Genomic DNA, 26,408 nt, shown 5'->3' on the forward strand with positions numbered 1-26,408 from the left:
CATTATATTGTACGATTGATAAATTACAGCGAAGACCCGATTTTATCTGCCCCCGATTTTGTCAGCTTTTTCACCCGATTTTGTCAGTCTCATATGAAATTTGATAGTTGGTAGTTTGACGGACCAAGTTGAATTCGAGTAATTTTTTTTTGTTGAGTATATTTTTCTTATCTTAGAGATCCTACATATGGAAAAATCCAAATTTTAAGTTTATTTAAATTTTGCGTTGTCTGACCCTATTAAGCGGAATTTTAACTAAATAATCGGAAAGGGTTATGAAGCTATATCCAGGGACTAAAGAAGAACATTTTAAGAACTTCGAAAGAAAGAAAAATATATGTCCCGATTTTGTCAATATATATATATATATATATATATATATATATATATATATATATATATATATATATATATATATATATATATATATATATATATATATATATATATATATATATATATATATATATATATATATATATATATATATATATATATATATATATATATATATATATATATATATATATATATATATATATATATATATATATATATAAAAGTCAATGTTTGTATGTATATGATTTATAGACTCCCAAACGGCTTAACCGATTTCCGTAAAAATTTGCACACAGTAACTATTTGGTATGGGGCGTGTTTGTGTGCTATTAGTTGGAGATTATCTGCCCGCCAGATGGCGCTTTGGAACAAATTGTGGTTTTCTCCTATTTCGTTGAAAATCGCAGCAACGCGCGATGTGTATTAGCTAGTTCCCTATAAAATGGTAATGTCTGCCGGAATTAATTTTTATAGTAAGACCCAGAGCCTGTGCCCTTTAAGAATCAAATACAGACGAATACGCTACACTGCGTAATAAGACTAGTTCTGGAGAAAATTTTCAATAGAACCTTAGTAACATTGCGAGCCTCTTTATCTTTGTATTATTACGACGTCATCACAAAACTTGGCACTAAATTTTCAGTACATATCGAAAGCTGACCATGGTGCTTCCCAAAGCCGTATTTAGGATTACAAAACTGATGGTCCCCAAATAGTTTGGTTTGCTTTATAATGTCTTTGGCTAATTTGTTAGTTTTTTGGCGAGTTTTTCGAATGAACGGAATTAGGGTGGTCCTTGTGGTTGAGGTGCTCAAAGTATCGACTGTTTAGATGTGTGAAGTTTTCCTGCGGAATGCCCTACAATTTAATAACACAAATGAGTTGAAGCAAGTTTTCTGAATAAACAAGTCTATCTGTAATGGTTCAGGTAAATTGAAAAAGCTTCAAAAATAAGGTTCCATTTTTGCCACGGTTCCGGTTTTGGCAACTGAAAAAAATAAAATTCTTGCCAAATCGGAATCCTACTATATATATATATATATATATATATATATATATATATATATATATATATATATATATATATATATATATATATATATATATATATATATATATATATATATATATATATATATATATATATATATATATATATATATATATATATATATATATATATATATATATATATATATATATATATATATATATATATATATATATATATATATATATATATATATATATATATATATATATATATATAGATTTGCTAGGTGACCGCACTCTTCAACCCGCAACTCCGGAACCGGAAGTCCGATCGACAAAAAATTCAATAGTAGCTAATGGGAGCGATATACCTTTTATTTAAAAATAAGTTTGAGTGATTCGGTTCAGTCATCTCTGAGAAAAGTGAGTGAGATTTGAAAACACACACACATACAGACATTTGTCAATTTCAACGAACTGAGTCGAATGGTAGGGTTCGTCGCGGTGCGGATGTGGGTGGTAAATGGATAGTCCGCACCGCAACCGCAAAAAAAATAATAAAACCGCACCGCTTATCGCACCGCGCGGTAATGCGGTAAATTCATGTATTTTTAAAAATTGTGTTGAACTTATTCATTTATTTTGTATAACCATATATAATAAAGTTATATTTCACCCTAAGGAAGAAAATTTGGTAAAAACCAAATTCTGATGAGGTGAAGCCGAAACGCAACTGTGTAAGAAATAAGGATTTGTGCTCTCAAGTACAAAGACTGGTTTTACCAACAAATTTTCCCCCAGGTGAGAAATTTTGGTGTTTACCCAATTTTCCTCCTTAGGGTGAAATATAGCATAGTGCTTTCGCATAGGCCTGCTTAGCCAAGACAAGTTTCGGCTTCACTGTGTCTCATCGGCATAAACAGAACTTCTGCTCGAACGGGACATCATGTTTGATCAGTCGTTCGATTGCGTCAAGCCGGCGCTAATCTATTCCGACATTAAGTTAGTGTCGGTTTCTGATGAGGCGAAGCCGAAACGCAACTAAGTATATAATAAAGTGTTATTCTTATTTACACGACAATTTACTTTGACGGACTCCTCAGAATGTAACATTTATGAGAAAATTCAACTTGTACGATTTTTATTAATAAAATTCCCTACATTTTGAGACCAATACTTTCGAAACAAGGTAAAATATTGTCAATCCTCTAAATATTAGCATAGCGCTGAAGTCCTATGAAATGTAGCTGTATTTAATCATTATACATACTAAAACGTTCTTTCGCAGCAATTAATAGGAAAACTTTTAACCCTACAACGTTGCACTTGCGTTTTCCACCCTAGAACGTTGTATTGGGGTATCGCAATTTTCGCAGGTAAAAATGCAAACAAAAGAAATGTATAATACATCATTTTCTTCGTTTTTTAATAGCGAAAACAGCTCTGTAAGTGAAAGTAAGTAATTTCTTGAATCAATGATACATAACGTGAAAAACTTGCGGTTTGGACTTTTTATACAAAAATTACTATAACTTTGCGAATTTTCAACCGATTTGAAAAAAAAAATCAAATGATTCTAAAAGCTAAAAGAATAATCTTGAAATGATATAAAATTGAATTTCGATATTTTTGAAAAAGTGCAATTATTTTGAAGAGTGGAAGTTTGAAAATCGTGTTTTGGAAAATTCCACGAAATGGGGTGGAAATCGAAATGAAAAAAAATCTAACCAGTAAAACATTGGTAACACGCAACGTTACTGTTACAGCAGTTATTGTGCGCAAATTATACTTGCGAGCCATTGCTTTGAAAAACTATAAAAAATCAACAATAAAACAATAAAGATCAGCAAAAATGAGAATGATTTTTCGTTCCGCTTCAATATTAAATTAAATAAATTAAATAAAAGATTAAAAACAATTATATAATACTAAGTGTTACTTAGGTAGTAAAACAACAAGTATTTAAACTGGTATTGTCACGAATCACATTTCCACCGACAGCACGAAACCTGACGAAACACTAACGGCAACCGTACACTGGGGTACAAATGTACCCCATGCGAACTTGGACACCTGCTTCCACAAAGGCTATAAGCAAACTGGCTATACCACTTTTTCCTACCCTTACTAGGAACTCTAAATTGATTTATGGTTAGGGTCTCAGGTCGGTTAATGCCGAAGTGCCGTGGGGTACATTTTTACCCCAGTGCAACGTTCTAGGGTTAATTTAGTTTTAATCAGTTAAGGGGTTTTATATATGTTGAGATGCGGGAAAAAAGGGAAAAGTTTGAATTTTTATAAAGGTATGTAGTCATATTTTATGAAATACTTGTTATACGTTTAGCGTAGTACAATGTTCAATTTGCAAAATCCACTTGAGAAAATAAAAAATATTAATAATTGTCGAAACTATAGCAATTTCCTCAAAGCGCGTTTTTTTTCAAAGAGGTTTGCCGTGACTACGATTCTAGTCGAACAGCTGTTTAGTTGCTGGTATCTGTTGACCAACAAACTAAAAAAATCATTAGTATATGTACCTGTGGTGTCCTTGAACGATCGATTAAAAAAATTCTTCTTTTTGGAAACGGGGTCGATTTTTCCAAAAAATCACTATTTTCACCTGAAAAAAATTATTAAAAAATTCATAACAATAATATGAAAATATTGACGAAAAAATGGAATCGTTCAAGGACACAATTAAATTACGAACAAGTCAAGAAACAAATTTGAGATCGGTTGAAAACTTTTCCGGCAATCTTAGTCACCGCAAAGACGCTTTTGGGAAACATGATTTTGAGATAATCGCTTTTAAAGATTCAAGTATAAGCAACACCTTCATAAGGGAGCAAGATGAAAAACGCAATAACTTTTCGTCCACTTCAATAAAAATTGGTCTTTGCGTCTTTGCTTCAATAAAAATAGAGAGAACATTTCATACCGGCTTGAACCTTCGTTCGAACCGGTCACAAATCTTGATAGCTCCTGGTTTACCTAGAGTTTTTCAACAGCAACAGTCTTTCTCAAGGCTACCTATATTTTCGCTCGATCAGTCTTTCTCAAGACTACCTATATTTTTTTCGACAATTAGTCTTTCTCAAGACTAGCTACTTTTTCTACTCAATCAGTCTTTTTCAAGACTAAAACATTTTTCAAGAACAATTCAGCCTAAAGAAATATTTAATTCTTCCAACATGCCTGGGTCCTCCCAGAAAGGCCGTGTGCCAAAAATTAAAGCTAAACGGAAAAGGGCATCTTCTCCACCCGAAAATTCAATTGACTGCAGAAACTCATTCGATGTTTTATCCGAATGTGAAGCTGATGATATTTCTAAATTTCCTCGCATTGCGCATAATGCCAATGAGAAGAAACGCAATCAACTCCGCCGATAACAGTGATGATCTCCGACTTCAAGGCCTTTCGAACTGAGCTTTCAACGTTCCTTCCGGACGTGAAAGTCTCTTTTCAGATTGGCCGAAGAGGAGAATGTCGAGTTACAGCGGAAAAATTGATTGGCCACAAACGACTACTCCAGTATCTTACGGAGAAGTTATATAAATTTTATTCATATGATTTCAAGACAGCTAGACCATTCAAGGCTGTCTTGAAAGGGCTACCTCAAGGTCAAAGTTTGGATGAAATATCCAACGAATTGAAAAATTTACTTGGCTTTTCTCCTTCACAAGTTATTCTTATGAAGAGAAAGGCTAGCGGCGATAACACGCCAGTTCGCTATGGAATTATCCAGGAGCTTTATTTAATTCATTTTAACCGTAATGATGTTAATAATTTGAAAGTATTTGAAAAAGCACGTTTTATGTTCCACGTGCGAGTAAAATGGGAACATTATAGACGACATGGGAGCACAATTTAAAATCTGACCCAGTGTCGTAGATGCCAAGGCTTTGGGCACGGCACAAAAAATTGTCATTTGGATTCCAAATGTATGATCTGTTGTGATAAATCGCACACGAAAGATACTTGTCCGGTGAAAAAAACCACAAAAAGTTTCAAATGCGCTAATTGTAGCGAAAATCATAAATCGAATTTCTGGGGTTGTCCTGTTCGAGCAAAAATTGTAAATTCTCGTTAAAGACAACAAAAACAACAAATAAAAAATGTACCTACTTCTTCAGGTACACTTCAAGAAAACACGTCGAAACGTGTTAATCCGATTCAAAATAGATTAACAACTTCTTCTACCTCCGTCACACCAACCTACAATGGTGTGTCATCTTATGCTTCAGTGGCAGGTAACAAGGCCAAAATAAGGGCTACCGTTACCACGCCTACAAACTTGTTTGCACCCAACGCTTCCTTTAGTCCAATGGATCTAGGTAGCGTAACGGAAGAAAAAGTAAAATACCTGCAGGACTCTATGTTACCTATGATGATTGCCATGTTAAATTCTACCTCCATGTTTGAAGCTTTTCAAGCGGGGTGGGAATTTGCTAACAAAATTGTAATGAAATTAAAGTTTAACAATGACTTTAAATAATCATTTAAATTTATTAAATTGGAATGCTCGTTCATTAAAAACGTGCGAAGATGAATTTTTCAACTTCTTGATGATACATAATGTGCATATAGCCGTTGCGACCGAAACTTTTTTTAAACCAAATATTAAATTGAAGAGTAACTCTAATTTTGTTATTCATCGATTTGATCGAATTGTTGGATTCGGCGGAGGAATCGCAATAGCGGTTAATCGCAGGATCAAACACTCCGTTACGCCGTCTCTTTACACCAAGGTGATCGAGAGTTTGGGTATCGAAGTTGAAACTGATCTTGGTATCATTTTAATTGATGCAGCCTATTTGCCTTTTCAGTGCACTGGCGAGCAAATTAATTTCTTGAAAGGAGACTTACAAAAACTTACAAGAAATCGGTCGAAATTCTTCATAATCGGTGATTTTAACGCCAAACAATGAGCCTGGAATAATGCTCAAAGCAGTTCCAACGTTAAACTACTTTTTAATGATTGCTCTGCTGGTTATTATTCAATTTTGTTCCCGAATAGTCCTACGTGCTATTCGTCTGTAAGGATTCCATCAACAATTGATTTGGTTTTGACAGATCAAAGTCACATTTGTAACGAATTGATTACACATGCTGACTTTGATTCTGATCATCTTCCAGTAACTTTTTCACTTTCTCAAGAAGCTGTTTCCAATCCCATTAGCTCAGTGTTCAATTATCACAAAGAGCGCATTGGGAAAGGTACAAAACTTATATTGAGAATAATTTTAATCATTACCTTGATTTACAAAATAAAGCTCACATTGATACGGCATTACAAAATTTAAGTAATTCTATAGTTGATGCTAGAAATTTATCAGTACCAACAATACAGAAACAATTTATTACTCCTATTATTGACGACGATCTTCAACTTCTGATTTGCTTGAAGAATGTTCGAAGACTTCAGTATCAACGTTCTCGTGATCCTGCTATGAAATATATCTATCAGGATCTACAAAAAGAAATTAAGCATAGATTTACACTCTTAAGAAATGAAAATTTCGCGAAAGAGGTTGAACAACTCAAACCAAATTCTAAACCTTTCTGGAAACTTCCAAGGTTCTTAAGAAGCCTCAGAAACCAATTCCAGCTTTGAAGGAAGGGTACCACATACTTCCTACAATCGAAGAAAAAGCTCAAAAACTTGCTCAGCAGTTTGAAAGCGTCCATAATTTAAATCTTAACGTTGTGAGTCCTATTGAAATCGAAGTCTTACAAAAATAAGAAAACGTTTCAAATCAAGTATTGTCTCTAGACGATATTGTTGAAACAAACTATGATGAGATCAAATCCATCATGAAAAAGTTAAAAAATATGAAAGCTCCAGGTTATGATGGAATTTTCAACATTCTTCTTAAAAACCTTCCCTAAATCACCATAAGATACTTGGTCAAAATATTCAATAAATGTTTTGAATTAGCATACTTCCCTGAAAGATGGAAAAATGCCCAGGTTATTCCTATTTTGAAGCCAAATAAAAACCCAGCGGAAGCATCTAGCTATCGACCAATTAGTTTACTCTCTTCTATTAGTAAATTATTTGAAAAAATCATCCTAACCAGAATGATGTCACATATAATGAAAATTCTATTTTTCTTCCTGAGCAGTTTGGATTTCGTATTGGACATTCAACTACTCATCAACTTGTGAGAGTAACTAACATGACAAAGGCAAATATCTCAGAGCGCCATTCCACTGGAGTTGCTCTTCTAGACATCCAAAAAGCTTTCGACAGTGTTTGGCACAAAGGATTAATTGCCAGAATGTGGGATTTCAATTTTCCAATTTACATAATAAAGATAATTAAAAATTATCTTACTAACCGTACCCTACAGGTTTCTTATCAGAATTGTAAATCTAATAAGATACCCGTTAAAGCAGGCGTCCCTCAAGAATCAAGCGTCGCACCAATACTATACAATATTTTTACCTCTGATCTTCCAAATCTACCTACAGGCTGTAAAAAGTCACTTTTCTGTGATGATACTAGCATCTCAGCCACTGGTAGGAGTCTTCGTATTATCTGCAGTCGACTGCAACGAAGCTTAAATATTTTCAATGATTACCTGAAAAAATGGAAAATTTACACTAATGCGGCAATAACACAATTGATTGTGTTTCCGCATAAGCCAAGAGCTTCTTCTCTTAAACCAAATAATAACCATATTATTAAATTTAATGGTTTGAATTTAACGTGGTCAGATCAAGTTAAATACTTGGGTTTGATTTACGATAAAAAACTCGCTTTTAAGGATCACATTGAAGGAATACAAACAAAATGCAACAAATATATAAAATGTTTATACCCTCTTATAAATAGAATTTCTAGGCTCTGCCTAAAGAACAAACTATTAATTTATAAACAAATATTTAGACCGGCAATGCTATATGCAGTGCCAATCTGGGCAAGTTGTTGTGCTACTAGAAAGAAAACGCTTCAAAGGATTCAGAATAAAATTCTGAAAATGATTTTGAAGCGTCCTCCCTGGTTCAGCACAAATGAGTTGCACAGACTTGCAAACATAGAAACATTAGAAATTATGACGAACAGTATTATAAGCAACTTCCGACAAAAATCGTTGCAATCTTCAATTGCAACGACTAGCTCTCTTTATAGTTTATAAGTTAGTTTATAAGATTTGATTAGCTCCTTATTCAGAAGACAAGTAGGTGTAAAACGTCCTACTGAAAAAAAAAACTTAACTGCGAAAGCATATTATAACTTAATAATAATTAACTGAATCATGTAAACAATAGCACGGTGCTCCTAAAACCGTTATTAACAAAAAAATGACCATAAATTTGTCATACGGCATTCGAAAGATACAGTATCCAAGCATCTTCTCAGTGAATGTCAAAATGATACATCGAGAGAAATTGGGATTTGAAGTTTTATGACACGTTTCATAAGGCTACCAGCAAACACCCACGGGTTTGGTCCTATCTCTATAAACAAAAAAAATATGTGTCTAGTTGTTTAGTACATAGCATTCGAAAGATATAGTAATCAAGTGTAAGTTTGAAAATATTTCATTGACGGAATCGAAATTTATAACGGTTTGGATGTGGTATGCGGTCATAGATGGATTTTCTACCAGACTTCAAGCGTGAATTCATGTTTGTCCATTGACTATTTAGATCGTTTTAAGGGGTCGCGGTTTTTAAAGGAAAACCTTACCATTTAATTTCATAAATATAATGTACAAAAGCTGTTATTTATATGGTGCACTGAAAAAATATGAAAATAGGGTTGTCTACCAAACGTTAAATATAATTTTAAAAAATGGATGGATTGGAGTGTTTACTTCAAAAGGCCATATCTCAATGGTTTGTTGACCGATTCTAATTATTTTTTTCATTATTGAACAAGTAGAAGTTTCATCGTTAATTTTCATTAAGAAGAATATAAAATAGAGTTGCCTACTTCAAACAATAGACAACATAATTATCATCAACTATATGTATTATCACTATTTAGTGAATATCTTTATATTCACAACGACGACCTATCAATTTCTATACATTAGTTGAATGTAACGAACGCAAACTACAAATCATGGAAAAATAAAACCATAAATTTAAAAAATATGAAGGTATTTGCTGATTCAGATCAATTTATGTTATGAAACGGTTTTTGTTGGAAATTTTGTACAATCGTGATTCACTGGATGGGTTGACAGATGTTAAAACTGGTCAAAGGGGATGTTATTAGTAAAAGGTTTATCTGCTCATATCTCTAACTATTGTCAGTTTTATTGTCGAATTGAACTTATCATGAAAATTTAACATTCAGATGTTTATACAGCAATTGCAATCAACTAGTATATAAAAATGGACAGACCGCTATTTTTAATACAAAAATATTCACTAAATAATGATAATACATATAGTTGAGATCAATTATATTGTCTATTTATTGATGTAGATGACTCTGCTTTATATTCTTCTTAATGAAAATTAACGATGAAACGTCCACCTGTTCAATAATGAAAAAAATAATTAGAATCGGTCAACAAACCATTGGCCTTTTGAAGTAAACATTCCAACTGTTATGTTATTTTTTTTAATTTACGCATTATATTTAACGTTTGGTAGACAACCCTATTTTCATATTTTCTCAGTGCACCATATAAATAACACCTTTTGTACATTATATTTAAGAAATCAAATGGTAAGGTTTTCCTTTAAAAATAGCGACGTATAAACAATCTAAATAGTCAATGGACAAACATGGATTCACGCTAGAAGTCTGGTAGAAAACCCATCTATGACCGCATACCACATCCAAACCGTTATGAATTTCGATTCCGCCAATGAAATATTTTTAAAATTGCAGGAGATATACTTTATAACTATACATTTCGAATGCCATGTACTAAATAAGTAGACAAATATTTTTTTGTTTATAGAGATAGGACCAAACCCGTGGGTGTTTGCTGGTAGCCTTATGAAACGTGTCATAAAACTTCAAATCGCAATTTCTCTCGAATCTCTCGATGGATCATTTTGAAATTCACTGAGAAGATGCTTGGATACTGTATCTTTCGAATGCCGTATGACAAATGTATGGTTATTTTTTTTTGTTAATAGGGGAACTGGGGGTAAGCCCGACACCCTGAGTAAGCCCGACACCCCACGACTTTTCCCAGATATCAAATTTTAAATCATACAATAATGACAGTATATTATTAGTACGATTATTTTAGGCATTTCGATACGCATCGATGCCGTATGGATTTATTAAACGTCAACAAAATAAACAAAACAAGCGAAAGCAAAGTTGATGCGCATTTGGATGTTATTTTTAGTTGATACATTTTAAGGTTTCAATAACACAAAAGCTTTGAAAATGACCAGTTTTTGTGTCACACATTCTATTCTAGTCTCCATATCGTTATTTGTGTGAATTGAAGATAAGTTTGAGTATTTCAATACTGTTAATTGAGCATTTAACGAAAATGTGCGCTGTTGGGGTAAGACCGACAGTTTTTGGGTGGGGTAAGACCGACACGGTATTTAGTTGATTGGGTTCGTTTTTGAATCGATACAAACGACTGGGTATATTTGTTGTGTTCAATTAGACTATAATTACGTCATGTTAATAATTGAAATACACGGAAACTATGTTTTTTGTCTTTATTTATCAGTATTGTCTAAAAGCCGTCCAAAAAAATTAAGTAATAAATTGAACGTGTTTCATAATTATATTACAAACAGAAACGAAAAGTATAATCTAATATTAGATTTTGAAATGACATTCATGAAAAATTTTCATTGACCGCCGGATTATTGATCAACAGTGTTCCGAAAAATCACAACACGAACCGGATAGCTTACTACGAAGCGTGCGTCACTTTCAAGTGAATGAGTCCTAGTAATAGCGTATATAATCTGCTTGCAGAACAGCTCTTCCTACTTAGAATGGCTATACAAGTGGCAATTAGGCTCGAAAGAAATCCTTGAGAAAACCCGTACCATAATATAAACCATGCGTTAAACATTTTTTTTATTCATAACACCACGCATTCGAATGCTCTTCCTCTTGCTACGCGATGAAACTACAGAAAGCATGCGTTTGTATCACACATACTCATATACACATAACTACACTTTATCACACATACACAATACATTTTTAATGAAAAAAAAATGACAAAAAGAAAGTTCAAAAGGGGGTCGCTCTTGCCCCTTTGGGGTGTCGGTCTTACCCGCAGCGTTTTTAATATGTCATTTTTCTCCATTTTTTGGCAACCAATAATTTTTATTGAATTCAATTTTTTGAAACGCTGAAAAAATTATATTTTGTTAAGAACCACCTAAACAAGGATTATGCACAGAATATAAAATTTTAGGAGCTTTGTGTAATTTTAGAAAAATTATTGCGCTTAAGGTGTCGGACTTGCCCCGCGGTCCCTAACGATTTTAGGAACACCGTGATAGGGATGAAAACTCTCCACTTGTGGCTGAACACCCAATATACTAAATTAGAAATGTAATGCAAACAAAACAATATAATCAAATAGAAAATAATATAAAAAAGAGAGAACATTTAATTCCGCATCTGACAACCTTTTTATTTATCACCAAAATCGGTTGGCAAAGTGACAGAGTTATTATTTTTTCCTAAATTAGAAACTTTCTCGCCAGACTTTTTTTACTGCAACAACACGACGAAATACAAGATTATCACGAGATAGACAATAAGATTTTGAGATATTGTTCCTATTTATGAAAGGTAATTTGTGGTAGCTTCCATAAAACGACGAAGACATTTTTATGTACATATTTGAGTTCATATATTAAAATCTAAATCTCGTTCAATGACAGTGACACCAATTGTAGATGACGCTAAATCAGTAAATTTAACTCGTTGATTTTCGCTTCAAATGATGGTGCGCCTGACAAATTTATGTTCCAAAATTTTTGGGCACGGTGTTTCAAATATATGTTTATTCTACATTTTATTGCATTAAATTGTTGATTTAATGGCCTTTTAATCCTTTATAAATAAATAAATAAATAAATAAATAAATAAATAAATAAACAAATAAATAAATAAATAAATAAATAAATAAATAAATAAATAAATAAATAAATAAATAAATAAATAAATAAAGGTCTCCGTCCAGAAAAAACAGCTTTTTAATGAAAATTTACATTAGGTACTCTTGATTCGCATCATTTGCAGTATCTGACACTATAATTCGGTCGAAAATATTTTCTTCGTAAACAAATTATATTAGAGTAATGTTTCGATTATATCACTATTCGTTTATATCAATACTCGTTTATATCACCCTCGATTATATCACGGTTTTATCTCGATTATATCACGCTTTTTGAAAAACAGGCAAGGCACACTACGTTTTGATCCAATTAAGCCACATATTGTGTCCTGGAACTTTTAGGATTTTTTACAATTGATTTACTTATTTACATGAAGGGTAATGAGCGGACTATTTCGTTAAGGGTTTATATATGATGAGGTCGGTCAAAAAGTCGAGCTTTTTTATTTTTTTATCTTAATGTATAGATACTTAAGAAAGTATCTGAAATTTTTATAGCGGTCTAAGCAGTAGAAGCAAAGTCATAGCGCTGTTCATGTTGTCCCTTTACATAAACGGAGGGCGCGGCGCGAAACTTTAAACGTGAATTATCTTGAAATCATGTTTTATCAAAAACGTTGTTGCAATGTCTAGGAGTGCCGAAATATCTTTCGGCCGATTCCAATTTTAGCTTTAAATTCCTATTTGCCGTGTTCTTGAGGGGCCGTCTGGTGTATTGGGTAAACAAATCGACTTCTTTTTTATTCGGTTAATTGTTAGTTATCCGCAGGAAAATCTAACAGAATGATGAGAAAACCAAAATACGCACGATATGGTAGGTATGCCGAGATATGCATTTTCTCTTGAATTGATTACCTTTTCTTTTGAAAGGACAACATCAACAATTGGAGATGGGACTATTTCTATGGATGTTGAAACAACGAGAACTGAATCGTAGCCTCTTCCAATATACTGATTTTAATAGTCATGATATTTGTCCAAAACCTTAATGTGCCAGATTCATTCAAGATTAGTTTTGGGAGGTTCAACAACTTTATGAAACGGTATTATTCGCTTATGCCACATCGTTTGACCCAACGCGTTGAACAAAGATGGTAGACGCTGCTCTAACCAACGGCTTCAAATGTGTAGTGTGATAATAGAAACATGGCAAAAATAGGCTTATCACCCATTATGATTTATTCTTTTTGACTAACTTTAACTTTTTATTACTTTTTGTTCATAGAAATACATGGGTTAATGCTTGAATGTAATTTTTTGTTATGTTTTGAATATATCATGCTAAAATACAGACCGACCGTGATATAATCGAAACATTACTGTATATCTTATTGAATGTTGGACAAACCAGCTAAACAGAACTGCACAGTTGGGCAGGAACGAAATTTTACAAGACAAAACATCTAGCGCCTTGGAAGTGCATTTCTTTTAGTTGCTGTGTTCAGCAAAGTATCTTGGTTTTATCTGCGCCTTATTTTGTAAATGTAAATTAGTTTGGTTTTTCACCACATAGGTGGCGCTGCTATGTTAACTTTTTTATTCCGCATCTTGGAGGTTTGGTGTCATCTGCAAAGTTTTAGAACGTTCAAAAATACGATAAGTTGTCGAGACAGTTGAGCTCTATATCTTCAAGTAACAAAGTTATATTGATTATTGAAAAATTCCTCAGAAAATCACGTTTTGCCTTTCTCCGTCTGTCATATGCCATTCGACTCAGTTCGTCGAATTCGGCAAATGTCTGTGCGTGTGTGCGTATGTGTGTGTGTGTGTGTATGTATGTATGTGACCAAAAATAAGCACATCGGTTACTAGGAATGGTTGAACCGATTTTTTCAAACTTAGTCTCAAATGAAAGGTACAACGTCCCCATAGGCTGCTATTGAATTTCATTAAATTCCGACATCCGGTTCCGGAGTTACTGATTGAAGAGTGCGGACACACAGCAAATTCACGTTTTTGCCTTTCTCCTATAGAAAGGTTATGCAATCACTCTGAACATCGTCCACTTAATCCCGGCCATTTTTTTTTGACTTACATAGGTTTTCTGTATTTTAACAGGGTCGTAGTTAGTGAGCCCCCCCCCCACATCACTCACCACCACTTCTTAAACCGCCCTTCCCTCATCAAGTACCCCTCCACGCGAATAAAATTTTCATTCCTCTAGAATAAATTTTCCTAGTTGGCCTCAAAAACCAGTACAAAATGGAAGGATTAAAATGATTTTGAGTTAAGAAACTAATTTAAAATTTCTTAACGAGTTAAAATTTTTTGGCGGGGTCCAAATCCCCGAACCCTCCTCCTGGATTCGCCGCTGGTTTCAAGTGTTTCAGCGTCGATATATAGTGACTCAAGTTCGTAGCTGTCGATTCATTGTACGTATGTGTAACTCGCATTGAATATTCAATAGACATTTCCACCATTATATTAAACATAACCAGTCATAGAATCGTAGTTTGGACAAATGAGAAAGGCACAATTGCACCACTTGGTGGATTAAAACGGGTTTTTTTTATATAATGTTTGCTTTATTTTCGTTAAATTTTTCACTCACAACATAACAATTCTATCAGGACTGTTGTTTTGCGTTTATTATAGAAGACTTTGCGAACTTTCGACACTTTTTATGTAAAATATGAGCAAAAGTATTGAAAAATTTATGATTTTAAAAATCAGTTTTCTCAAAAAGTTGGTAGTTTTGGCAAACAATCATCTACGTTTCTTAGTCTGCTGTATATGTCCTACCAAATGCGAAATGCGCCAGATACATATTTTGATATATTTGTGATGTCTTGTTTTGAAATTTTGATGAATTACCGCCCGGAAGTGGTTTTAATGCATCTTCTTTGGTCCCTAGATAAAGCCTCATAACCTTTCCTGATTATTTAGCTTAAACTTGAGGGTCTAACAGCAAAACTTTTTGGCATATTTCGGATCTCTACGATAAGAAAAATATGATTTACTCGAATTCAATTTGGTTCGTCTGCTAGAGCCCATCAACCTATCAATCAATTTTCATATGAAGCTGATAAAATCGGGTAAAAAATCTGATAAAATCGGGGGTAAATAAAATCGGGGACTGATAAAATCGGGTGCTGATAAAATCGGGTCTTCACTGTAGATGTTTAACCTTCCGACAGTCACACGAATTTACTGTGTAGTACATTCAGTTACTCCAGCGAAACCGTCTTTGATCATCAGCGGTATTTGGTAGGACATATACGGTGGACTAAAAAACGTAGATGATTGTTTGCCAAAACTTGCAACTTTTTGAGAAAACTAATTTTTAAAATCATATTTTTTTAATACTTTTGCTCATATTTCACTTAAACGTGTTGAAAATTCGCAAAGTCTTCTATATTAGACGCAAAAAATCAGTCCTGATAGAATTGTTATGTTGTGAGCGATAAATTTAACGAAAACAAGGCAAACACTATTAAAAACGTGATTTTTAGAGGAATTTTATTATAATCGATATAACTTTGTTACTTGAAGATATAGAGCTTAACTGTTTTCGACAACTTATCGTATTTTTAAACGTTCTAAAATTTTGCAGAAGACACCAAACTTCTAGGATGCGAAAAAAGCCACCTATGCGGTGAAAATCCAAACTAATTTACATCTTCAAAATAAAGCGCAGATAAAACCAAGATACTTTGCTGAACATAGCAATTAAAAGAAATGCACTCCCAAAGCGCTAGAGGTTTTGTCAAGCTAATTATTTATCGTAAATGAACTAAGTTAAAGTAAAAATTTATCATGAATCTTATAGTCTTGTTAGATATTACGTCAGGTTAGGTGATTAGCTAAACTTTCGTATCTATTAGACATGGTCGGCTTTGTTTTTAGCCCTAGTAGACAGGAGATTCAATTACCCCACGTTTTCACGATGCGTCATTTTTAAACTGTTTTCATTACTGACATGCATGATATTTAAATTTACATATTATCCACAGCTATTACAGTTCAAATCGACCGTCAAATGCAAATTTTGCAATGAAAAGTTTTGTTTAACATAAACATAAAATAAAAGCTAATCAAATGTACCCAATCTCCTGTACATACTAAAGTTCATTTCAAGTTTTACATGGTTGGATACACGTACGAATTTTATTTCTCTAAAAAATTTAATTATTTTTTGGCCTTAGAGGCAATATTGATATTGCTATTTCAGAAACATAGTTTGGTTGGAACTGTCATACAGGCAATAAAACAGAAGTTGCAATATGTTGACTACTGCTTTAGAGGCGCGAGAACATTTTGACATATTATCAACTAATAATCATAATATTTTTTAGTAAATCGATGTTATAAACTTCAAAATGTAAACAGTTTTACCTTTCAACATTTAATAGAATCTCAGTTCTGCCGTTTTGATATTTAGCAAAAATGTGTTTTGCGTAGGAAGATAGTAGCTATTGTCTTAGAAAGTTTTAAAAGTGTGGAACTGTAAATTTCTGCAGTTGTTTCTTTTTATAAATTCTACTTATAAATAAAAGTCATGTTCGACCTTTAGAGGTGTTTGCATAAACTGAGCATTTCTGAGTGGCACAAAGACTAAAGTTCATTCAGTACAAGAATATTATTCAATTTTCAAGCCAGCTAAACATAAATACTTCAAAAAACGGAGTATTTCATAAAATTTTATTTCATTGCTCGAACTGTTCTCTGGCGAATCACGGAATGCTCGTTTTAAACGCAATTTTTTTTTGCAAAATACAAGCGCGCATGAATAGAAACGAAAAAAAAATGTAGCATAATTGCCCATGATACGTCATTCTCATAATGTACTTATATTCGAAGGAAAAGTATTCTACATAAGCATGCACAATCCATCTTACTTTGAGATAAAATACATATATCGGCTCTCGATGAATACATGCGCATATAAATTCAATCAACTGTTCCAAACGGCTTACGGACTTGCACTGATAGACTTAATGCAAAGAATGCTGAACTACTGTACGGTGTCAGCCTACCGAGAGGCAGCAAGAAGCGAAAATAAAGAAAACGAAAATTTCCGATGCACAGCGAAACGGGAATATATCATTGAGTGTTATGTGTGGGGTGAGTGCCTATAGGTATAATTAAACTGAACGCCTAGCGAAAACCGAACTGTGTAGCTCACCGGTCACAGCATGAAGAAAGGGTAGCTGTTTACCACAGCGTGTCTGTCTTGAATTCGGAAGAAAAAGAGAAGTTATAGAAGAGAACGAACATAACATTCCCAAATGAAAATGTGATGAGATCCATGACATTTTCAGTCGTAGCTGTTACAGCAATTTGCGGTCGGCAGCTGCCGGCAGTTGTACTGCATGACTGTTTGCTGACTCGTGTCATTCTCCAGTACATTTAGCAAGCCTGGTCTTAACCAAGGTGGGGATATATCTGTTGATGTGAGTGTTATTCATGTATCAAGGAAGCTTGTAAAATTGTAATGTTTAATCTTTACGATTGGGAAGTTGATCAAGGGCCATATAAAGAAATCAGTGTTCATATAGTCCTCCACATATGTGAACAAGCTGCTGCTTTCAAGACAATGTAATTAATATAAATGAACTTTATGTTACTTGCTCCCAACATTTCGATATGTTAACCTTTATTCTCAATAACCAATGAGTCCAAGCAATAACGAAATCGAGAGCCTTCGTGATGATGATGATGATGATGTAGTGAACCCACCATCAGTGATGGCATTTCACCCTAGTAATGCACTGGCGCGTAAGTGTGATGCCTACACAGAGGATACAATGATCACACACCACAGACAAAAGCAGAACGTTCTTTCTTTCGGAGCTGTATAGACCGATTTCAAGTGTGCGCTGGTGTTGAGGTAGTTGGGTGCGAGATAACCGTGCTCTCTTGCTCTTTAAATTCTCTGTGGCGCGCTCAGATAAAGTCACCACCGCGCGTGCCCCAGAGGCGCTGTGGTGTATTCATTGGCGTGTGATCTTTGGTTTGTTTTCGTCTTACAAGCGGCAGTGCGGGTAAGATTGATTTGATTTTCACAGGTTGTTGCGTTGTGTTGTGTGGATGGTGGTAGCTTATTTCAAGCTTATATGATTTTCTACTGAAGATTTCATACAAGTTGCTTGGTAAAGCGAACGAGTTTATAAAGTCTTGTTACACTATCTGCAAAACTAAAAGTACTCGGTCCTCGGAGCAAATTGGGAAAACTTTTTACTATAGAGAATTTTATAATGACCAGAGGCACCTGATATGCAAACTCGTGTTATAAGTATTAATAGTTTTATTATAACTTAATCCTACAAGTTTAAAACGAAATCTTAGATTTCGTCGACAGGCTTGACATATTCAGTAAAATTAGGTATACGCTTGTGGCGATAATTAATTTACATACAACATCACAATTGAGCGTACACCCGTTATTCATTTGTTCATTTGTCTATTATTTTGCGTAGAAATCGTTTAAACAGCAGGCTAAAGCGAATGTTTCAAGAACATGGGAGCTAGGAAGGGCATTCTGCGCGTCAATGAGCGAAATAAATTGGCTCAGTTTCGGGGTCAAGAAAAAAGGCCATTAGTGTTCACGCTTATTTTAAATGAACAATGAATCTTGTGTTCCATGAAAGGATGTTATAAATGGGTCAGCAGCAACAATGTTTTTTATACGTATTGTAAATTTGTGGGTCAGTTAGTATTTTAAACCGTAATTATAATGCACGGATTCATTGCACGCAATATCAACAGCAAAACAAAGTATTAGGTATCTGGCAGTATCTGTCGGAATCTCTGTCAATCTCTATGAAATTTCCGTATTTTCAAGTAACAAGTAAGGTGTTTCCTCAAGTTTAAACAAGCGATTTTTGTATGATAAATTATTCCTCATTATAACTTTCTTGAATGAGGTGTTTTATCAAAAAGGTACTAGGAACCAGTGTTGGGAAAATATCAAAATATTAATGTTCACAACAGAATTTTTTCATCGCCGATTTTCTAATAAAAAACTCACTGATATAAAATATCGCTACGGAAAAAATCGTCAGTGAACTTCAAGAGTGCCGATGTTTGGGAACATTATTCGGTTCAAGCAAATATCGGAAGAAGAAAAAATCGCTTGCGAACTTTTATATCAACAAAAGTATAGAAAAAAGTTCGCCTTATGAACACATCTTGATTAACAGTTATGTGTCCAACAAAAAAACACCCTTAACAGGCCAACGAGGGTACCCGGGCACCCACAAATTGAAATGCTCATAACTATGGCTTCCTTTAACCGATTTGGACATTTTTAGATGTTTTGGATTCAGGAACTCGTCCACTTTTTGATTCTGTACAATAGAACCGGAATAATGGATCTGATTTTTGGTAATCCGGATTTTCCGGAGTAATGTTCCAGTACTAGGATATGATTTGTAAATTTTAATAATCTACTAGCAATATGACTATCAAAACTCTTTAAATTGTCTCGGAAGTCTGTTTTTTATTGTTACGGGACCCTATGGTAATTTGAAAAATGGAATTGGAATGGAATGGCCACTCACGGCCCCACGGGAACCTGCTCCGGAATGTCCGTTCCGGGGTCAAATCACCAAATGATTCCAAAACCACGAGAAACTGCCTACTGATGCAATTCCAAGAATTTTGATACCCATATTGCTAGTATTCCATTGAAGTTCGCAAATAGTATCCCTGCACTGGAACCTGCATCCGGATACCCGAATTCCCGGGAACCGAATGAAGTAACCCGATTCATTTTTACCAAGTCCAAAAGTGGATGAGTTCCTGAATCCAAAACGGCCAAAAGTATCGAAATCGGTTGGATATTACCTTAGTTACGGGCATTTCAGTTTTGTGGGTACCCGGGTACCCACGTCGGCCTGTTACGTAGTAAAAAAATTCAGGAGCCCCTCCTCACTCCCACCCTTACTATATCAACAATATTATTAACCCACAAGCTTGACTTAGTGAAGTACTAAGATGTCACAAAGTTTCAATTTCCAGCTATGGATAAAACATAGGAATTAAATTAATTGAAACTTAAAAAGGTACTCGGGTACCGTGTCGGACACACAACGGTTAATGATACATGGTAGTGGTAATGGCACAAGAAGTTTCACATACATAAATGCACAATCTTAAGATTTTTTTTATCATTTTTGGGATTAAAAGCTTTCGTTTAATATATTGACATCGCCCATAGAACTTTTCATCGATTTTTTAGCAGAATTTTCACTTAAATAGTTCTTTGCACACATACCAAAGATACGTTGAACGATTTCCCATATTTGCAATTAAAATTCAAGGGCTGTTCATAAGCCACGTAGAACAACTTTCAACATTCTGTTTTTATTGCACTATATTATTAGTCTAACTAATGGTATCGTCGTAATTCAGTACAAGCGTAAATTTTCAAAAATTTTGTATTAGAATTAGAACGAAATATTTTTTGTATCGCTACGTCGCTCGAGAATAGCCAAAAAAGCGTAAAATATTTGGCTTTTACTGACCCAAGAATGACTAAAATGCGACTCACACCTAAAGTTCAGAACTATTAAACGTACTTACTTTGTTAGCATTACTAGAGCATTTGAAATTGATAAATTTTGAGAAGAAAATGGAATATGTTAAGGATAATTAGTATTGTCTGATATAATATTACTAAATATCCATAAAAACTTATTTCATCATGAATAAAATCCTATATTTCTGTTTATCAGAAAATTTGAATCACCTAATTGGACTAAGAATAAAAATCACGAATGTGTACTCGATTCGAAGTGTATGCATACGAAGTTTACGTTAATTTTTCGGATCGAAATGAAAACAAAAGCACATCCTCACGTCACGAAAACAACTATAGGTTCAAGGTTTACACAAGAAGATCCTTATTCGGTGAGGTCATAAACATCCTCTGATACATAAACATAATATTATAAGTTTTACAAATTATAAAATCACGGTAAACAGATAAACGTTCCTTGGAACAATTTAGTATGTACTGCAAAGACGGTGGATTTGCCATTTTGAACTTCTTTGCTATACTCGTACCCCGAACATGTTAGGTTTTAATTTTAATTCTCCCTTTTATTATTCCATCGCGTGGAAATTCGAGAGAAAACCAACTAATTTATTTAAATTATGGCGCAGAAGAAAAATGCCGTTAAAAGATTCCAGAACTAATTATTGAGGGGTTACACCACTGTAGAGCACGAAAAATAGGCATATTTCGGGAATTTATCTTGACGCAATAATGAGATGAATCGAGATCTTGTTTAACTTTCCGGCAGTGCACGCTGCTCTGAAAATCTAGCGAAATCGTCTTAAAGCATCAACGGCTGCTCGTTCAGTGGGCCATAAGCGCGACTTCCGGAGGGTTAATGAGATATATAACATATGTAATGAATTGCAAAAAAATGATTTATTCGAGTAATTTCATCACAAGATGGCGGCTGTGCAGCACTTTCCCGTCGGGGAGTTTTTTTTTTGAAGGGGTCCACGGCCGGAACTGGTGTGTGATTACGGCGGAACTGAGTTGCATACGACTAGTATGGGAGGTTAATCTTTTGCCTTGGTGGATTAGCGTTGAGTCTGCGCTAGTGTTTAGTGACATCGTCGATCGGAGAAATTACCACTAGAAAAGTTTCACGATATTGAAAATCGAATTCCTTCATGTGTAGCAAAAGTGTTGATTGTGGAAGAATAGTGAAGGAAATAACATGATAATGTGTGTGCACTACTAAATTCCGTTTGGTGTAAATACCACTACAACTACAAGGCATCTGTGTTGTCATGGGAATGGCATTGTGTGTCGTGCTATGGCATCGTTCATGTATTCGGGTGAGAAATTTCCAATAGGATTTTTATATAATGCCAAATATATCTCGACAAACATATGATTGCGGGCCGACTGTCGGAATTCACTTTGAATGGGGATTCCGGACGAGCCGCTGCTCGCTAATCGCAGATATTAAAAGTAAACAAAAGAGAAAAGTTTTCTCTTTCATAAACCGATGGGAACTGTATTCAAGCAGTAATATGCTTGTTTCGTTTTTGAATCGGAGTCGCTATGGGTTCGCTCGGAGCTGTCATTTTTATATGGATTTTGTAAATATTAGAGCGAACCTAGAGCGACTCCGGTCTGGAAACGGGATCAGCAATGGTTTCTCCGGGGTTCCCCTTCGGGGGGAGTTTTGGCGGATGGCTTTTACGTAGTTTGTCGAGATATGATTTAATTAGTTCAGTGCGGGTAGGACAGGTTTCAACAAAATCTAATGCGTCAAGGCACCGTCACGCGCACAACCTCGATGGAATATACACTGGAGTTCAATTTGTTCTGATTGAGATAATTATTATGGGCATAATTTCGATGCTTATTATTAACGTTTTTGTTGATATTGGATTACATCATAGGGGCAATGCGAGTAACAACTACACTATGCATAATCATCATTTTCTAAAAAAATTCAGCCAATATTACTATGTTCTCCACGTAGCAAGCTTCTCTTAAATATTTCTCAACAAATCATGCTTTGCTAGTTCGGAGTTGGAAGATGGTTCGGAGTTGTTTGTTTGAAAATAGTTCGGAGGACTTCTATAGTTTTTTTATACACGCATACAAGTTTTTAAAGCATCATTTTAAAAGTACCAAACACTGGTCAGTAGCGGAGTGGCACGACACGGCCGGTCTCTTTATGCTCACATATAATTGGCAAATTGGTTTCTTGTCGTTCTTCTTGTCTCTAGTTTTGTTTCTATTTCTAGTGGTAGGCTGAGAAAAAAAACACGCGTGTGTCGTCGGTTGTGTGTCCGACATACAGGGACGCTCGGTTCAGACACATCGGTTATACTTATTTTATACCTCGCAGGATGCACTCCGGTTAGCATAACGACGCGTGCGATTATTGTTATATTAGCTATATTACGAAGACTATAACTACATGGTTCCTACCATAAAAAAACTCATGAGTCAGAAAAAATAGTCGCTTTTAGTTGTATTCTACAGTTCTTTGAATGTCGTGTATAGAAACAAGGTGAAAGCTCACGTTCCGTTATACAATTAATAGCTCTTCAGGATCGGTCATAGATCGAGGACCCATATTCTGTACAGCGCTGCAGCGATGGCTTCTCATCTGGCGCTGTTAAACGCGTATGGGTATATATGTATATGTGCAAATATGTGTGTGTGCAAATATATGTGTGTGAATGTGTGCATGAGTGCGTATGTATGCATGTATACATGCGTCTTTTCATATGTATGTTTACAGGCATGCACACATATATGTGCATACACTGGATATTTGAAAGTAGATCGCGATCAGTGGTCCGACGAAACTTTGCCTTAGAGGTTGGAGGTAGGTTCAGCCCGCGGTGGCTATGACTCGATATGAGGATAGACTAAGTTGTGGTTTTATTTGAAAGAGCACATTAAAAATGCTCTTGACTTGTGTTCCTACTACCCAATTCTCAAACGAATATTTATATCAGACTAGCTCGCGCTTTTAGCAATACTCCTACGGCCGGCTGTTTGGAGTTCAAATTGCTGTAGTTTAGGGAAAAACTAAACCACTCTTGATGGCCGGCTATCCTGAGTTTAAATACAAGAAAAATCATAACTAAATATCTTTTTGCTCTGAGTATACGTGTACTCGGAGATTAACCATCCCACCGCATAAAACATATTCATTTTGTGGTCGCATTGCCTGCTTGTGGCGAATCCTAGACCTGTACCTGTCCTTCAATCCAACTCCGTAATATCTATGGAAGCGTCGCTGAGTCGGGGGCCTTCCTTAAGTAGGTATTACATCAACATTTCCTACCCTATCCTAAGTATCGATGAAGATGGTCGTGGCCGGCAATAACGATTCTCATGCTATTGGTTTACTGAACTCATAAGAGATAAAGTTCATTCCCGATCATTTATCTCACAAGCAAGATGAGTTGAGCTACCTATAGGCAACATGATAATCGTTAGTATGCAATCTACGAATAGCACCGTGCTTCGCAACGCAACGCAACGCAAGGGGTCCACGGCCGGAACTCTATGTTTTTGATCCAGAGCCAAAAACCAAAGCTTTTTAAACTTCTTAGAACGACAGTAAGCGGCGCACGTAAGATTTTTTCTGTCTGTCGCGAAATGGCACATTTTTTAGACGAAAAACGCCGAAAATGTGTTAAAAATCGACACAAAATTGCTTATTACAAAATTATACAATGACAAAATTAAATCCCACGTACAGATCAAAAAAAATTATTTCGAGAAAAACACGGTTAACGTTTTCAATATACTCGGGGTGTACATAAGAGGCGTTGCGAAAAATTTGAATATTTATTTATTGTTTTCGCGATTCATTTTTGTGGAATATCATTTTCAGCATCCTAAAGCACCAGTAAACAAAATTCAACCAATATAACTAAAAATTAAACGTTTTAAAAAATCTACAGTGCTGTAACCCCTTGAAAGCACTGTACCGGTCAAATAGAAGCGCTTCTAAATTGGCACGTCATTATTTTTAATAACGCGCTACAGAAAAAAAAACAAGTAACAATGGTAATTCTCGTGAAATTTATCTTGTTTTATGTGGACTTTATCTCGGAAAAGTTGGACATCGGATAAGCCTCTTCTCGCGTGAGTGAGAGAGAATTACAATGCCTGCGTATGATAATAATCGAAAACGTGTGTAACACCAGGACATTACTTGTAATGAATCACTTTACTTTTTGGCGTCGCCAAATTCGCAATCGAAATAAGTTATATTACCATTGAGTTATTCAGTCGAATAAAAAATAGGCCGGTCCTAATGTGGATGTACAAATCCCGTCTTACATCTGTTATACGATTAATCTGATACTACAGATCATTATAAAACTTTGTTTATACCAGCCGATACATTGATACGTAAAATGTTTTCCTTGTTTGCCCCTAGGCTCGATTACTTCAGGTTTCCCACGGTAGTGTAACAACACTCTATAAACTCGTAAGCTTTACCAAGCAACTTGTATGAAATCTTCAATAGAAAATCATATAAGCTTGAAATAAGCCATCATCATCCACACAACACAACGCAACAACCTGTGCAAATTAAATCAATCTCACCCGCACTGCCGCTTGTAAGATGAAAACAAACCCAAGATCACACGCCAGTGAATACACGCCAGTGAATACACCACAGCGACTCCTATGTGCTAGCAGAAAGAGAGATGCTAGCAGAAAGAGAGAAGAATGATCGCATGGTCGTTCTAGGCGAGGATTTTTTGCCGGCGTCGGCGGTAAAACATGATGATGAGTTATGTTCTACCATAGACCATGCGGTAGACTTGGGTGCAACGCCCAACTCCTACTCTGCAGAAGGCAAAGAATTCTTCACATTTCCTTTCGATCATGCCCATATGAGCCTGCCTAGTTCTAGTTTTCCGTTCTAAGTTTATAACTGATTCGCTCTAGAATACCTATCCGTCTTTCAATTTCATTGCTTTCGTTTCTCTTAGTCTCAAATTTGCCGAAAATAGCCAACAAAATCGATACACATATCAAATACGGTGGTGTATATGAACGAAGGAGAAGCGCTCTCGTTTTGCTTGCCAGAGTGTGGGGAGTAATTTCAATTTCTCTGTACTGCTCAGAGGATAGGGACATCACTGCCCACCATCAGTGAAAGGGTTACGCCAGTGGCTGCAGTTGCTTTTAACTGCAAAGCCAAATGTCGCTAGCAAACGACTTTCAATGTATCGCTGTATGAAGGGTCGAAAAGGGATGGATCCATAAGCAGAAGTTCCAATGCGCACTCCACAGGGAAAAAGAATCTCCTTCCAACAATAAAATCCAGACTTTTGAATAGCGGCATTTGCAATACTCGTTAAGGCACTACCTGATGGTTTGTATGAGAAAAGCGCGTCAAACTTATCATGCCGTGACAGATAAGAATAAAAGCACCAACAACATAATCCAAATGAATTAGATGGTCAATACTGCAATTCCTTCCTTCTGACTAGAGACAGGCGTTCCACGTACCCAAATCCAAGACACAGTTCGAA

The 26,408-nt window shown here is 35.1% G+C and overlaps 1 protein-coding gene across 2 annotated transcripts in view; it reads right to left on the reverse strand.

The window, feature by feature from the left end:
* Positions 1-26,408, reverse strand: part of LOC131682711 (homeobox protein homothorax-like) — a 904,179-nt gene that overhangs the window by 93,764 nt on the left and 784,007 nt on the right. Inside the window, exon 8 of one of the 2 annotated variants that reach the window (XM_058964749.1) lies at positions 3,870-3,952. The exons of the other annotated variant lie outside the window; for it this stretch is intronic. Coding sequence (XP_058820732.1) covers positions 3,870-3,952 — 83 coding nt within the window. The remainder of the gene's footprint in view (positions 1-3,869; positions 3,953-26,408) is intronic. 2 annotated transcript variants of the gene reach the window in all.

The sequence above is a fragment of the Topomyia yanbarensis genome, chromosome 1, assembly GCF_030247195.1.
Source record: "Topomyia yanbarensis strain Yona2022 chromosome 1, ASM3024719v1, whole genome shotgun sequence".
In the NCBI taxonomy this organism is placed as follows: Eukaryota; Metazoa; Arthropoda; class Insecta; order Diptera; family Culicidae; genus Topomyia; species Topomyia yanbarensis.